Source organism: Protopterus annectens, chromosome 17.part0 (genome assembly GCF_019279795.1).
Source record: "Protopterus annectens isolate FY-2018-M chromosome 17.part0, PAN1.0, whole genome shotgun sequence".
In the NCBI taxonomy this organism is placed as follows: Eukaryota; Metazoa; Chordata; order Ceratodontiformes; family Protopteridae; genus Protopterus; species Protopterus annectens.
This window is the reverse complement of record NC_056751.1, coordinates 109,884,052-109,899,611: the sequence shown is the minus strand read 5'-3', so window position 1 is coordinate 109,899,611 and position 15,560 is coordinate 109,884,052. Positions and strand designations below refer to the sequence as shown.

General features: G+C 43.2%; 1 protein-coding gene across 4 annotated transcripts in view; it reads left to right on the top strand.

Moving 5' to 3' along the window:
- Positions 1-15,560, top strand: part of KCMF1 (potassium channel modulatory factor 1) — a 1,043,135-nt gene that overhangs the window by 690,768 nt on the left and 336,807 nt on the right. For all 4 annotated transcript variants that reach the window (XM_044059692.1, XM_044059694.1, XM_044059693.1 and 1 more), the window contains one exon: positions 280-454. In XM_044059692.1, the coding sequence (XP_043915627.1) occupies positions 280-454 (175 nt within the window). The remainder of the gene's footprint in view (positions 1-279; positions 455-15,560) is intronic.

Here is a 15,560-nt window from a genome sequence, read left to right as displayed (position 1 = left end):
GGAACAAAGACATGTACAATTTGATGGCAAGCCACTCTTGTTTCCATTTGCGCGTTAATAACTAAATAGCTATATCCCTACATTTTTAGTGTGGTTGCCCTAAAATGTTGTGACATTTTGAAACTGAAGTTCATGATTCTTTTCAGTAAGCAACAGTAGTTTTTTAACCCACAACTTATTTGCAAGTCTTGTGTTTGCAGCAAACTTAAAATCAGCCACAGGTGTTTGTCACCATGACTGTGCAGTTCTGTGTTTTTTTTTCCTTAACCCTTGCCTGACGACGAATCCAGTGGTGTTCGACATGTACGTAGGATGTTTCACCCAGGGCGGGGGCTGGGCGGCCCTCGAGCTCGTAGGTCAAACATGCACTTTACTAGCAGTTCCACTGGTGGACTTTCATCATCACAGAGTTCATATTCTCCAAGCAATAGGGAAGCAATGGACCCCATAGCAGGTAAGAAGTTGCATGGTCGAGTCATTGATGAAACTTTTCTCTTCCTCGCTATTTTTCTGCTTTGACTCCATTTTGAAAATAGTGTCAGCACTAGTTTTTAAAGTATGCCATTCTGTATTCTTGAAGTTAAAAAATAGCATACTGGATTTGATTTTTGTCCATACCTAGGTTGACTGGGATTTGTGGCAGTTTTGAGCTGAATGTACTTTACATTTCTAATGCTGAGGTTGTCGCTTAAAACTATTAGTAGAAGTCTGTGCTTGCTTAGAGTTACAGTTGTTACCTGTTAATCAGAGTATCTAAGTCTTACTTTGAGACTGTTCTTGAAGTAGATGCTGGCCACAGTACCTCTGTGGTGACAAAGATACTGACTTTTATTTGCTTTTTAGGACCGTTGTGTTAGGGTTAGTTTTGTATAGCTGTGCTGATGACTCAAGCGTCAACACTGTGGCTCACAAACCTGCTACCATTGACTTCATGTATCTTCATATTAAACAAAGTACAGTACTACAACAGAGTCTTGCATTCAATCTCGTACAGTTCCAAAGATACTTCTTCCCTGAAATTACCATCCTCAGAAAGATAATCCTGGAGTCCACAAAAGCACACAGACATGCCTCCTTCACACAAAGTCCAAAGTGCATTTTTTGGGTGGGTCTTTACCTCTTCACTAAATAGTCAAGCCTAAGGTTGCTACACCTCTGGGGAGAAGGAACAGTGTTTTGTTTGGCAGTGTTGGAGTGCAGATTTGCTGTGGACATGTTTAAGTCAACAGTCCAGTGTGTGTCAACTCCTGTCAAAAGATTGCACCATCAGTTTACTGGTCCCAAAGTGTTAGTTTTTTTGTTGTCTGAGTATCTATAGATAGGATCAATCCTGGGCAAGTGTCAGCTTTGTATAACTAGAGTTTTGACATCAAGAAGACTTCCTTGAAAGTACTTTGGCTAAGTTCATCCTTTTCACCACTTGTGCTTTGGCAAAAATGTTGCCGTGTTGCAGGTTAAGGTGCTCAGCTACTCGTCTTACCTGCTCAAGTTCTAAACTCATCTAGTTGATCATTTATTAGTAAACTTGATGGTCTTCCCAGAGTCCGTGCTCAGGGAGCATTTTGAAGAGACTGTGGTTGTGGCTTCATAGAGGGCTACCGTTTAGTCTGTGGTAGGTTCAGTTGTTTAGACATTTTGACCAGGGCCATAGGCTTGGAAAGTGCCTCTGAACAGAATAGCATAGCTGAGACTGTCCTGCTCAAGAATAATGTGTTGGATGTACACTTCAAGGGGGAAGAACTCATTGGTCAGTCACTTTGGACTGATCAAATTCTTTGGGAGAAAACTCATCTTTAACACTGTGAAGGGGGTCTGTGTTCTCTCTCTCCACATTCTGTTCTGCTTTTAACTCATGCCAGTCCCAAAAGAGGATGTAGCCTTCTTATGATATGAGAAATGTACTAAATTGTTAGTCTTGCCCCTTCTGTGGCAGCTAGGTCATCACCCTGCCAGCTGAGCAGAAGTCCAGACTGTTCGCTTTTGGAGGGGGGTGCACACAGTTCTTAGGTTGCCCCAGCTTGCACAGCTGTCTCAGAGGATCAGTGGTTTTATACGTGGTTACTTCTGTACACCTTTACTTCACATAAAGCACTCTGCTGCTGAAAGAGTCTGCCCCAGACTTGGAACATGGGGAAAGGGGTGGGGGGTTATTCCCTTCTTTTTCTGATCCCAAAAGAGAGATGAATGGTTTCTGTCCTATTCTGGTCATTGCAACGCATCCATTGCATCTGGTTCCAGTTGACTATGCAAGGGCTCATGCCTTTACTCCCTTAGGGTGAATGGATGGTTTTGCTAGACCCCATAGTATGTATTTTGACGTATATTTGCATAGGGTCCTTGCAGGAGATTTGGCCTATTGATCTTGTGTAGGCAGTAGTTACAGTACAAAGGGCTGCAGTTTTAGATTTTATTTTTCATCTGTGGTCTTCACCATGGTGGCATCTTTTTCTTTGCAAGAAAAAGGATTCTCAGTTTGTTTTCACTGCCAAGATGACTGGCTGCCCTGCAGCCTCATATATAGGGACTTCCTTGGAAACACTTCTGCATTGGTTATTTCCCTTGTTGCAATTCCAAAGTTACCATAAATTCAATACTGTCTTTTCTGCCACTTACTCTGACTTTAGTCACTCTTGGTATGGAGCTGGACATTCTTCGTTGCTGTTGATTCTGTGTTTAAAGACTGATTATGTCCTTCAAGGATGCATCTGCACTCATAACATATGGGTTGTCCTGCCTCAGGCAGCCCTTCGGTCGGCCGGATTCCAAAGTCTGGGTCTGGCCTCGGCTGATGTCGCACTTCACCCGACATCATAGCTCCTGGGGTATAAAGGCATCAGCCGACGCCATTTTCCTCAGTCTTTCTTGCCGCGCGGTGCCCGAAGCAGAAGCTGTTCGCAAGTGCCGGTCGGTCAGATCCAGAGATTTCAGCTACCGAAGACTTCTAAAAAAGCTAAGTACCCCGTTGGGGACTCTTTCTTGCCTCAGCCGATGTCAGACAAAGTAAATAATTGTTTAACATGTGGGAAACAAATACCTCATAAGGATTTCCACTCTTACTGCCTTCCTTGCTTAGGCCCAGACCACGACGTATCAGCTTGTTTAGCCTGTGCTTCCTTCAACCGACGGACCCTTAGACGTCAGTCGGAGTTTGCTGAAAAGTTTTTTGGTCCCGCTTTTGCTTATAAAATGCCGTCGGAGACTCCGACTACACATTTAGCCAAAAAACGCAAAAAAACGGACCGACACTCGCGGTCCGCGGTTTCGGCTGAAACCACGGTTAGGCCTACCGCGAGTGTCTCTGTTTCGGCTGAAACAGAGTCCTCGGTTCTTCCTTCGGCCGCAAGCATGCCTCCAACAACCGAGGCCTCACAGGCCCTGGCTGAGTCAGCTACAGAAATTCTTACCGAAGAAGCAGGCACACAGGAATTGTCCGACACCATTCCGTTGGACATCTCTACTCCTGCACGTGGGGCAGCTAGGCCCCCTGCTTCTATGTCTATTAAGGCCTTCTCCAGGGCTAAAGCAGCTAAACTTTCCAAGGCCTTGCCTACTAAAGCTCCCTCTCACAGACCTTCCTCTAGTTCTCAGATTCTCAGCCTGGCTGAGGACCTTATTTCTCTGATCAGGGGATCCCAACCTCACCCAGACAGGGCCTCTCATCCTCCTCCTGAAAAAAGGCCTAGGACTGACCCCCCTGAACCTCTCTCCTCTGACTATTCCTCGGATGGATCAGAGCTATCAGACCATCAGGAAGGACCTTACTCACCTTATGAGGATTTGGATGCAGAAGACTCCATTCCTTCTCCCTCCCCCCCAGAAGAATTTTCATTTGGGGAAACCCTACACTCAATGAGGGAACATTTCCAATGGCAGAGTCAGGATTATTCTGAATCTAGGAAAAGGCTAAGGACTCTTTAACACTTACCACAGCATAGGCCTTTAGCCATTCCACCTGTACTATCAGTTGTTGATGCATACAATGATGTCAGTTCTGCCCCGGATTCTCTTCCCCCGGCCTCTGCCAAACCTGACAGATATTACACGGTCCCGGATTCTCACTTCCACTTGTATAAGGCCCACGCTGCAGACCCTGAAAGGGCTGCCTGACGACAGGACAACCCATTTGTAAGGACTGCGGATGCATCCTTGAAGGACATCCATTTCTCAGGGCCCTAAGGGTGTTGCAGCTGCCTCTGCCAAAAACCCCCTACCCTCTGAAAGAGAATCAAGAGCATTAGAGAGATGGGGTAAAAAGGTTTATACATCTGCTACTCTTTCTGCCAGAGCTTTAAACTGTCAATTTCACATGCTACAGTACCAGGAATTTTTGTTAGATCAGCTGAATAAAAAGCTTTCCTCTCCTGAACCTTTAGACCGTAAGTCCCTTCAGGATTTGGTACACAACTCACAGCAGGTCAGTAATCATTTCTTAAAATGTGGCTATGATGCAGTGGAGGCTTCATTTAGATCAGCTATGACTGGAGCAGTGATTCGAAGGCATGCCTGGCTAAAAGAACAATCCTTGCCAGACCATGTCAAGTCTAAACTCCTAGATGCCCCTATGGCGAAACAAAGTTTATTTGGCCCCCCTGCACAGGAGGTTCTAAAGAAGGTGGAAGAAAAAGCAAAATCTGTGCACAGTCAAGGATTTTCTGCAGGTCCAACCTCCGAGGTTCAGCAGAAATTGGCCCTCAAAGAATTGGTCCTTTCCAGACACCTCCAGAGCACAGAGAGGCAGAAATTGACGCCCAAGAGGCAGAGGCCAAACAAGGGGTGCCTACAGGGGCCGTCAGTGGCAAACTGACAACCAGAGGAGTGCCGCCACAGCTACGACTGCAACCACTTCCACAGGACAGACACAATGACTTGGCTCTGATTCCGCCTACCAGGGAACAACTGGAAGCACCCTTGGGCGGAAAGTTAGCTTTATTTTCAAAAAACTGGCATTGCATTACAGGAGACAAATGGACTTTGCAAACAATAGACAAAGGCTACAGGTTTCACTTCCACACTTTACCAAAAAAGAGAGGAATGCCAAACCTTCCATCAAGCCAGGAGTCAGAGGCTCTAAAACAAATCACCAACTTACTAAGGATGAGAGCAATAGAAAAGGTACCATCTATGGAACAAGGCCAAGGATTTTACTCCAGACTATTCCTTGTACCAAGAAAAGAAACTCAATGGAGGCCTATTCTCGACTTGTCAGCACTGAACACATATCTCATAGTATCAAAATTCAAGATGCTGACCCTACAGCAACTTCTTCCCATGTTGGGCAAGGAGTTTTGGCTGGTGACTCTAGATCTCAAGGAGGCATACCTGCACGTCCCCATACGACCAGATTGCAGAAGACACCTCAGATTTCTTGCAGGATCAGAGCATTATCAATTCTCAGCATTGCCCTTTGGCTTATCTACTGCGCCCAGAGTATTCACGAAATGCCTGGCATCAGTAATTGCACATTGCAGGCCTCAGGGAATTCAAATGTATCCATACCTGGCCGACTGCCTAATACAAGCGGACAACAAGACAAAGATAATAAAGGATTTGGCCTATGTCATACAACTGCTACAAGCCTTGGGATACACAGTCAACATACAGAAGTCAAGACTAGTGCCATCCCAAAGGATAACATTTTTGGGTGCAGAACTGGACACAATAACTCAGATGGCTTTTCTCACAGAAGAGAAACAAAAGCAACTTCCACTCTACTTCATGGCATTGACAAGACAAACTCAGCTTACTGCAAGGAAAGTCCTGCAGGCCCTGGGTTACATGGCATCCTGCATAATCTTGATCCCACATGCCAGACTGCATATGAGAAAATTACAATGGTACCTAAGGAATATATGGTCTCAACACAGACACAGCCTAGAAACCATGATACCAATCATTCCATGCCTGAAACAAGAATTCCTATGGTGGGCTCAGGCCTGTCAGACCAACAGAGGGATCCCTTTTCACAAACCACAACCAAGGCAGACCATCACCACGGATGCCTCAGACCTAGGCTGGGGAGCACACATGGAAGGCAAGTGTATCTAAGGCCTATGGTCCCAGGACCAGCTGAAACTACACATAAATCTAAAGGAGATGCTGGCAGTGAAGCATGCAATCGAGGCATTCGAACCATTCCTCCAGCAAGGACACCTGCTGATAAGGATGGACAATACCACAGTCATGTGGTACATCAACAAGCAGGGAGGAACGCATTCCTACCCTCTATGCCGGATGGCAATGGATCTGTGGAATCTAGCCCTGAATCTCAACATTCAACTGCAGGCCAGATTCGTACCAGGAAAAGAAAATTCACTAGCAGACAGATTAAGCAGAACTACCACGGATGCTCACGAATGGATGCTGCATCCAGACATCTTCAAAACCATAACAAAGACATGGGGAATGCCAGAGATAGACCTGTTCGCCTCCCCACTCAACCACCAACTGAAGAAATTCTGCTCAAGAGAATACCACCTGCAAGCCTGGAGGGTGGACTCCCTCTCTTTCAGCTGGAAGGCCATGACAGTTTATGCCTTTCCACCTCTCCCATTGATGTACAAAGTTCTACTGAAGATCAGGGAGGAACAGCCAAAGGTAATTTTGATAGCTCCAGACTGGCCAAGGCAGCATTGGTACCCATTACTGAGAAGCATGTCTCGGGCGAACTCATGGCCTCTACCTCTATGGCCTTTACTTCTAACACAGAACAACTACAAGACCCTGCATCCAAACTTGAAAACACTGCAGCTAACTGCCTGGAAAATTGCATAAAGGAAAACCAACCTGTGTTATCTCAGAGGGTCCAGGACATTATCCTGGAGGCTCGCAGACCCTCCACAAGGAAAACATACTCAGCCAAATGGAAGAGATTCCTCATTTGGAGTGCATCAAAGGGAACAGATGTCACACTGGCAAACCTAGCACACCTTCTAGAATACTTAGCAGAACTGTTCCACAATGGCCTGTCCTATTCTTCCATTAAGATTCATGCTTCAGCAATTTCAGCAGAGTACAACATGGAGCCTCCTATCTTCTCTCAACCTCTCCTCAGACAATTTCTAAGAGGGATCAAGAATGTAAAACCTCCAAGGAAACCACCTCTACCTGCATGGGATCTCAATTTTGTGCTGGAAAAATTAACACTTCCTCCTTTTGAACCAGCAGCATCAGCAGACTTACAGTTCTTATCTTGGAAAACTGCCTTCCTTCTAGCAATCACTTCAGCAAGAAGGGTATCCGAGTTACAGGCCTTAATGGCAGTGCAGCCTTTCCTTATCTTTCACCAGGATAGAGTGTCTCTGAGAACCAATCCTACTTTCATGCCAAAGGTGGTATCCAGAGTATCCTTGAACCAAGCTATTCATTTACCTACGTTCTTCCCTAACCCACAGAACAGGGGGGAAAAACTACTACACACCTTGGATGTACACAGACAACTGCGCTACTATCTGGACAGAACTAAGAACAACAGAAAAACTGACCAGCTTCTGGTAGCATATGCAACAGGAGTGCAAGGAAAAGCAATTTCCAAACAGACAATTTCAAAATGGATAGGAAATTGCATTCGATTCTGTTACTCTTTTCATGGAAAGACGAACTCCTGAAAATATCAGGCCTCACTCCACAAGAGCTACAGCCACCACTACAGCTTTCCTACGAGGAGTGGCTACCAAAGACATTTTAGAAGCTGCTACTTGGAGCTCCATGCATACATTTGCCAAGCATTACAATCTTCCTTTATACTCCAGATCCCGAGCAAGTTTTGCAACTGCAGTTTTAAAAGGGATCTTAACTACACCATCATTATCTTAGTGCCTCCTCCCCCAGTTTGGCTATGGTATTCTACCCATATGTTATGACTGCAGATGCATCCTTGAAGGACATAGTACAGTTTTGTACCTACCATAAATGTAGATGTCCGATAGGTATGCATCTGCAGTCAAGATTACCCACCCTCCTTCCCCTCTGTGGTATTCCTAGGGTACTTACCCCTCTCTTAGCTAGCTGGGGGAATCTGTTATGGTGTATTTATTTGTATGTATATATATATATATATATGTATATATATTCCTTTTCATTGCTACTGTTTGGAATTTTTTACTTTATCCAAATTTAGCCTTCCTAGAGGGCACCTGGCATCTGGGGTAAGAAACACTGAGGAAAATGGCGTCGGCTGATGCCTTTATACCCCAGGAGCTATGACGTCGGGTGAAGTGCGACATCAGTCGAGGCCAGACCCAGACTTTGGAATCCGGCCGACCGAAGGGCTGCCTGAGGCAGGACAACCCATATGTTATGACTGCAGATGCATACCGATCGGACATCTACATTTATGGTAGGTACAAAACTGTACTTTCTTCGTGTTTCACTGTTGCAGTCCTCACATATGGGTTATCCGGCTCCCGGTAGCCCTCAGTCGACCCGAATACCGGAGTCCTTGGTATATGCCGCCGGTTGTAAAACTGATGTCAGTACATCAGGTATAAAGGGAGGCAGCCAACGCCATTTCCTCAGTCTTTCTTGCCACGGAGCTGGAAGCAGATGCAATTAGCACTAGTGCCTGTTGGCCGTTTACCTTCATTTTGCTTTCCTACTACCAAGTTGAAGACTCTTTCAGATAAGTACCCCGTTGGGGATCCTCTTTTCTTGCTTTAACAAATGTCATGTAAAGTTAATAACTGTTTTGCCTGTGGAAAACAGATTCTGCACCATGATTTCCATTCCTGTTGTATAAATTGTTTGGGCCTTGAGCACGACGTCCCTAACTGCGATCTCTGTGCTTCCTTTAACCCACGTACCATACGATGTAGAGCTAATATTTTGTATAAGCATTTCGGAGTCTGGCCTAAGTTAGTCAGTAAGGCGTCTTCTGGTCTCCCGACTTCGGATATTCCTAGGAAACACAAAGACAAGGACCGCGACAGGCCTAGGGTTAAATCTATTGACGACGCACCGGTGAAATTGGTCATCAGCACAGCGGTAGTCAGTGAGGCATTTTCGCAGCCCCTGCAGTCCGCAGAATTTTAGCCGCAAGCCTCTGCCGAGACCTTTACGGAGTCCTCCATGCCACAGGCTATTTCGTCTTCAGACCCTCCGCCTGTTGCCACCTCAGATGGGTCCGGAGTCGCTTTGCAGGCACCAGCTTCTGACGCCTCTTCTTTTCGACATGAGACCAGAACCAGACCGACTACCTTGGCTCAGACTTCTGCAGTTGCTAGGCCTCCCGAGTCCATACGGAATTGCTAGTAAACCTTCCAGCCGCAAACCTACTCACAAGCAGACGTTGACCTCCCCTCCTGTACCTCAGTCCCAGTTGGTAAAGATGGCTGGTGATCTTTCCCTGATTAGGGGCTCTCACCCCCCCCCCCTTTTCAAAGAGGGCTAGGGAATTATCTCCTGATGTTTTGTCTGTCTCATATGCTGAGATTTCCGGTATGTCTGCTGGTGAAGAAGGAAATTCTCAACGTTTTCTGGCTTTGAGGATTCTGTCTCTTCTGCTTCCCCTCCAGAAGATTTTTTTTCCTTTGGGGATACTTTGAATACTCTTAGGGAGCATTTTAAATGGGAATGTCAGGATTTTTCACAGTCTAAAAAAAGAATCTGGGAATTATTTAATTTGCCACAGCATAAGCTTCTTGCTATTCCTCCAGTTTTGGAAGTTGTGGATGATGTTTTCATGGAAAATTCTTTAACTCTTAATTCTGTTCCTCCTGCCCCCTGAAAACCGGATACATATTACAGGGTTCCTGAATCTCATCAATTCCTTTTTAGAAACCCTACTGCTGATCCAGAAATTATTTCTCAAGGCTCCAAGGGTGTTAAGGCTACTATTGCTAGAAACTCTGCCTTCTGATAAGGAATCTAGGGCCTTGGACAGTTGGGGTAAAAAAGTCTATTATTCTGCAACTCTTGCCATTAGATCTGTGAATTGTCTTTTTCACATGCTTAAGTGTCGGCAGCATACGTTGGAGGCTATTAAAGCTAAACTTGGAGATATTCCTTCCATGACTGAAAACGATTTGCAAGACTTACTGAATTCTGCCACTTCAGTTGTTAAGCATTCACTTCATTGTGGTTTTGACACTTTGGAGGATGCCTGCAGAGCAGTAGGCACTGGTTCCGTAAATGAAGGCATGCTTGGCTCAGGGAGCAGCCTCTTTCTGAACCAGTTACGTCTAAGTTGCTGGATGTCCCCTTGCACAAGGACAAACTTTTTGGTAATAAGGCTGAGGAGGTACTGAAAAAGTTGGAGGATAAGGCAAAGTCTATGCAAGCTGTAAAAGATTTCCTTCAGGTTCAGCCTTTTCAGTTTAGTAGGCATTATCCTTCCAAGAATTGGTCTTTCCCTGATCCTGGCAAGCAGGGTTGCTCTAGGCCTAGGGGTTTCAGATCTTCCAGAAGGCAGGCTTCTGCCCCTCAAAGGGCTAAACAGTGGCATCCTTCTGCTAAATCGGGGAGTTCTAAGCCACCATCCCAAAGCAAGCATTTCAATGACTCGGGCCTTCTTGTGCCTACCTCTGCGGACCCTGGGTTTCCTTTGGGGGGAAGGTTAGCCAGGTTCGCAGAGGTATGGTCTACCATCACAGATGACAAATGGGTGCTCAGTGTAGTAAACCAAGGTTACAAGTTTTACTTTCACACCTTCCCTGTTTTACAAGGGTACCCAGACATACCCAAAACTCTCAAGGCAGAGGTTAGGAACTCAAATTTCTTCTCTATTGACTGGGGGCCATAGAGCCAGTTCCTGCAAATCAGGCAGGCCTAGATTTTTATTTAAGGCTTTTTCTGGTACCCAAGAAAGGGGGCACCTGGCGCCCTGTTCAGGATCTGTCAATTCTAAACACTTTTCTGGTGATTCCCAAATTCAAGATTGCTCACTCCTCAGTTACTACCAGTGCTGGGCAAGGATTCATGGCTGGTAACTTTGGATCTCAAGGAAGCTTATCTGCACATCCCAATAAAGGAAAGTTGCAGGCAGTTCCTTCGCTTCAGGCTGGGGAACAGCACTTTCAATTCTCTGCAGTGCCCTTTGGCTTATCTACTGATCCCAGAGATTTTACAAAGTGCCTGGCTCCAGCCATTGCTTTTTGCAGGCAGAGAAACATTCAAATTTACCCGTACATGGACGACTGTCTCATTCAAGCAAACTCCCCAGAACAACTAGAAAAGGATTTGGATTTCGTTAAGAACATTCTCACTTCTTTGGGTTACACACTCAACGAAAAGAAGTCAAAGTTTGTTCCTTCAAGGGAGATTGTTTTCCTGGGATCGAGTCTGAATACAGCCACCCAGATGGTATTCCTCCCTCAACAGAAGCAAGAAGATCTTTCCGCTTACTTCATGAACTTGGCAAGCATGACCCAGCTCTCTGCAAGGCAATTTCTACAAGCACTGGGGTTCATGGCTTCATGTATTTCGATGATCCCATATGCAAGGCTGCATATGAGAACTTCAATGGTACCTATACCAAGGACTCTGGTATTCTAGCCGACTGAGGGCTACTGGGAGCCGGTTAACCCATATGTGAGGACTGCAACAGTGAATACACTTGAACATCTACATTTATGATAAGTGTACACAACTGTACTTTCAGGAGGTTATGGCTGTAACAGAATTAATGAGTGAGCATTGTAGGGTCCAGACCCTACATTTTCTGGCCGTGATGGCTGCTGCTGTACTTATCCAGCTGTTTCCATGTAGAGGATGCAGGTTTTCTGATGGGCTATAGAAGTATTTCAGAACTGAGTTTAGATATACCAAACAACCTCAAAGTGAAGATGGACTATGTTTAATTCCAGTGCATGACGTATCAGAAAGCAAGTTTACCTTTTCTTGACAGCTGCTGAATTGTTCACACAGCATATTAATTGTACTCTTGCTTGTTGTACTAGAAGTAACAGTAAACTACAGTAAGTTATTCATGACCCATTCAGCATTTACTCCTGATTTAACTACCAATAAAGGGTTTCTGCTACTCTGAAAGCTCAAATAATCACAGAACCTGTGTTGGTCCAGTAAAAGGTATTATGTCTGTGTTCCAATGCCTGGTTTTCTGTTAGTGGATCAACTTGGCATAGCTTTTCATAGAGGCAGTTCTAGATTTGGTACTGTGTAGAACTTTTATGTACTCAAGAATAGAGATCTACTTGACGCTGATGGATTTGTATCAGCTATGGAGCATTACTACATGGCTGTCTGAGAATTCTAGGGTGTGTGTGTGTTGCATTTCCCATGGGGGAAAAAGCCTCATGCAGGATTACATATGACAGATAACCCGTATCATCTCTGATATCCCCAGAGCCAAACTGCAGATGATCTTGGCTTGATTTCTATTCCCAGTTTGGAAAGAGAATTTCTTTGGGTGGTGAGGTAGATATCACAGACTTATCCATTGGAATTACCTTGCTTCCCCCAGCCAAGTTCAATATCTAAGAACAGATTCTTGATTATACTTTAAGCCCACTTCAAAAGTCTGTCCATGCATGGAAACTGGTCTGTTCATGAAAGTCATTTTACATCAACCTGAATGAGGAAGTGGAACCTTCACAGCCTTTTTAAGGACTTTTTTTCTACCTGGACACATTATAGGCAACACTACAGCAATGTGGTAAATAAGCAACCACATCTTTGGCTGCCTGTGTAGGCAACTGGAATGTGGAAATGGTCATTGCAACGCAGCATGCAATTTTCAGCAGTCTGTATTTCACATATTCTTTAAACAGGGCAATTACTTTGACTCATAAATGTAAACTGGATCTCTCACACATTTCAGAACTTTGTACATACGTGAAGTCTCCTAGAAGTTGGTAGTTTGCCAAACACCATAACAGTCAAATTAGAATATTCTCCCTTTATTCCTTTCAAAATAGTATGGAAGATGTATGCTTTGCACTTTTTATGGATTCTGACCTTGATAATGTGTCTTCCCACAACTTCATTTTACTTAAAAGGTACTGCGCAAAGTAAAGCCAGACCAAGCTAATAGTAGCTGCTGCCTTGACTTTGAGAACCATGGCACTTTCCTCTCTGTGAATGTAACAACTTTTCCAACATGGCCCTTCCTTCTTCCTTAGCCTATAACTGCTGCAGCATCACAGCAGGATATTGCATCCCAGTCTCAGGGCTCCAAATATATTGGCCTTGAAAAATAGAAATTTTATCTTAACAGATGATCTGAGTGAAATAGGGCTATCCACCTAACTGCTAGGACTAAGCTCATAGGCACTTCTGACTTGCTGAGCACTCAGTCATTTCTGTAATGCACTGTGCAGCTCTTCCTGTCCAGAACTTCATTACTTTGAAAAGTAACACATCAGGCTCCCTAATAACAGGCTGATGGTTCTAAATTAGAGATTAAAGTTTTTTGTTTTTTTTTTTGTTTTATTTTAACTTGCTGCATAAGTAGATGCCCACAGTTGTTGTTCATATTTCACTGTTGCAGTCACTACATTTGGGTTATCTGCTTGCAGGTAGCCCTCAGTCGGCCTGATTATCAAAATCTTGGGTCCTGCGTCAATTGCTGTCTCATCTTCCATGAAAAAAAAAAAAACGCCAGACAAAACTGCTCTGGATAAGGAGCCTCTTCAGACTCACGTACAATAGTTTAAACAAACCAAATGAGGCTCGCCACGGCACAATATAAAACAATTTTATTAACTGCAGTAAAAAAGTAAGTGCTTTCACGTTTTTCAACGCTTCTTCAAACTTTTAACAACTGCCAACAACTAATACGCATTTAAATAGTGTTACACAACACTTATTGGTCAATCATTTAATTACATCATTCTAAAATCATTCTAGCCCATTAAATAGCAGCAATCATTTAAGAAGAAAATATAAGAAAAAATAAAAACATTCTGTAAGAAAACATTTTTTACTTTTAAAATACACATCACTATAAAATGTACTGACACATACATAAACATATGTATAAAACTTTTGTGCTTTAATGAACATAGGGATGTGCTGCTAAAAAAGGCTCGAGTTACTTTCTCATTCAGACCATGTCCCCTATAACTCTGTAGCCTAATTATCAACCTGTTTTCTCGTTCCTCGGTGTGATTTTTAATGTCCCCCAATCTATTTGTTATTTTAATCAATTCTAAAACACTAAACTTGAATTTGTGTCATACCTTTATCTAAAACATGTCGGGCTAAAGCGTTATGTTCATCTTCTCTATTTATTGCATAGATATGTTCTCTAACCCGCTCCCTAAGACTCATATTTGTTTTTCCTATATAAAAACATCAACATATTTGACATACAGCTATGTATATTAAATTCCTTGATTTACAATCAGCATAAAAATTTAATTTATATTCATAAGCTGTGTCAGGATGTATAAAATAATCAATTCCTTACATATAAGTGCAATGATTGCACCCTCTACAAGGGAACGTACCCTGTCTATTTGATAAAATTAATTCCCTTTTATTATTTTCTTCATAACATAGCAATCTCTTAAGTGACTGTGTTTTTATATGAAAAAGTGGGTCTTAAACCCACTATCTCAGCTATTTTCTCGTCTGTAGTTAATATACCCCAATTGTTTGTAATTATTTCTTATTTGAATAAGGAATTACTATTCTATTCTCATCCCTCCGTTTGTCCTTACAACTGTTCCCATTGTTCATCCTATTCTTGTATAAATATGGTTTTCCTTTCCCTTTTCTTATCAAATCATTCATTTCATAAACAAATTCGACTTCTTGTTTGCTATATCTCCTTGATGAAAAATCTTTGACTAACATATCTTGTTTCATACTATAACTTTCTTCATTAGTAGTGAGGCGTGACATTCTGAGAGTCTGACCTCTCACTATTACAAAGACATGCATCTGGAGCCTTTCTCCCCAGGTCTCCGCTGAAAATTGACTTCGTTCTAAGTCGGACTTTCCCGGTTAACAAATGTTAAATAAAGAAAAATAAATAAAAATATTATGGTAAACATGTTGTGGATGCATGCTGTTGTAATGTAAAATATTATTCCTCCAGCATGGCTTCTTATATACTTCAGAATGTATTATTCCATCATTTTTCAGTAAATTGACATCTAAGAACTCTGCCTTTTCATAAGAGTACTTTTGTTCAAACCTTAAGAAATCTGTGGTACCATTTATATACTCAATTCTACTTCAGTGCCTTCCCATGCTAAAAACACATCATCCACAAAACGTTTGTAGAATTTTATGTTTACTGTATGTTGTATTTGACAAAACATAAGTGCTTTCCCAATATGCCAACACAAGGTTGGCATAAGAGTTGGCACATGGGGTGCCCATGGCAACCCCCTTTCTTTGTAAATAATAAACATTCTCATACAAAAACACATTATTATTTAGCACTAGATCAAGTAGTGCTAGTGTCTTAATAGAGTTCCTAGGTACCCCTTTCTCAATTATAAATAGTCTCACAAACGCCATCCCTGTACTATTCGGGAGTGATGTAAATAAAGAGACCACATCTAAAGTGACTAATAAATCATCACATGCTCTTTCGCTTAGTGAAACATATTCACCACAACTTTCTAAAAAATCTTGCGTATCTCTCAGTATGGAAC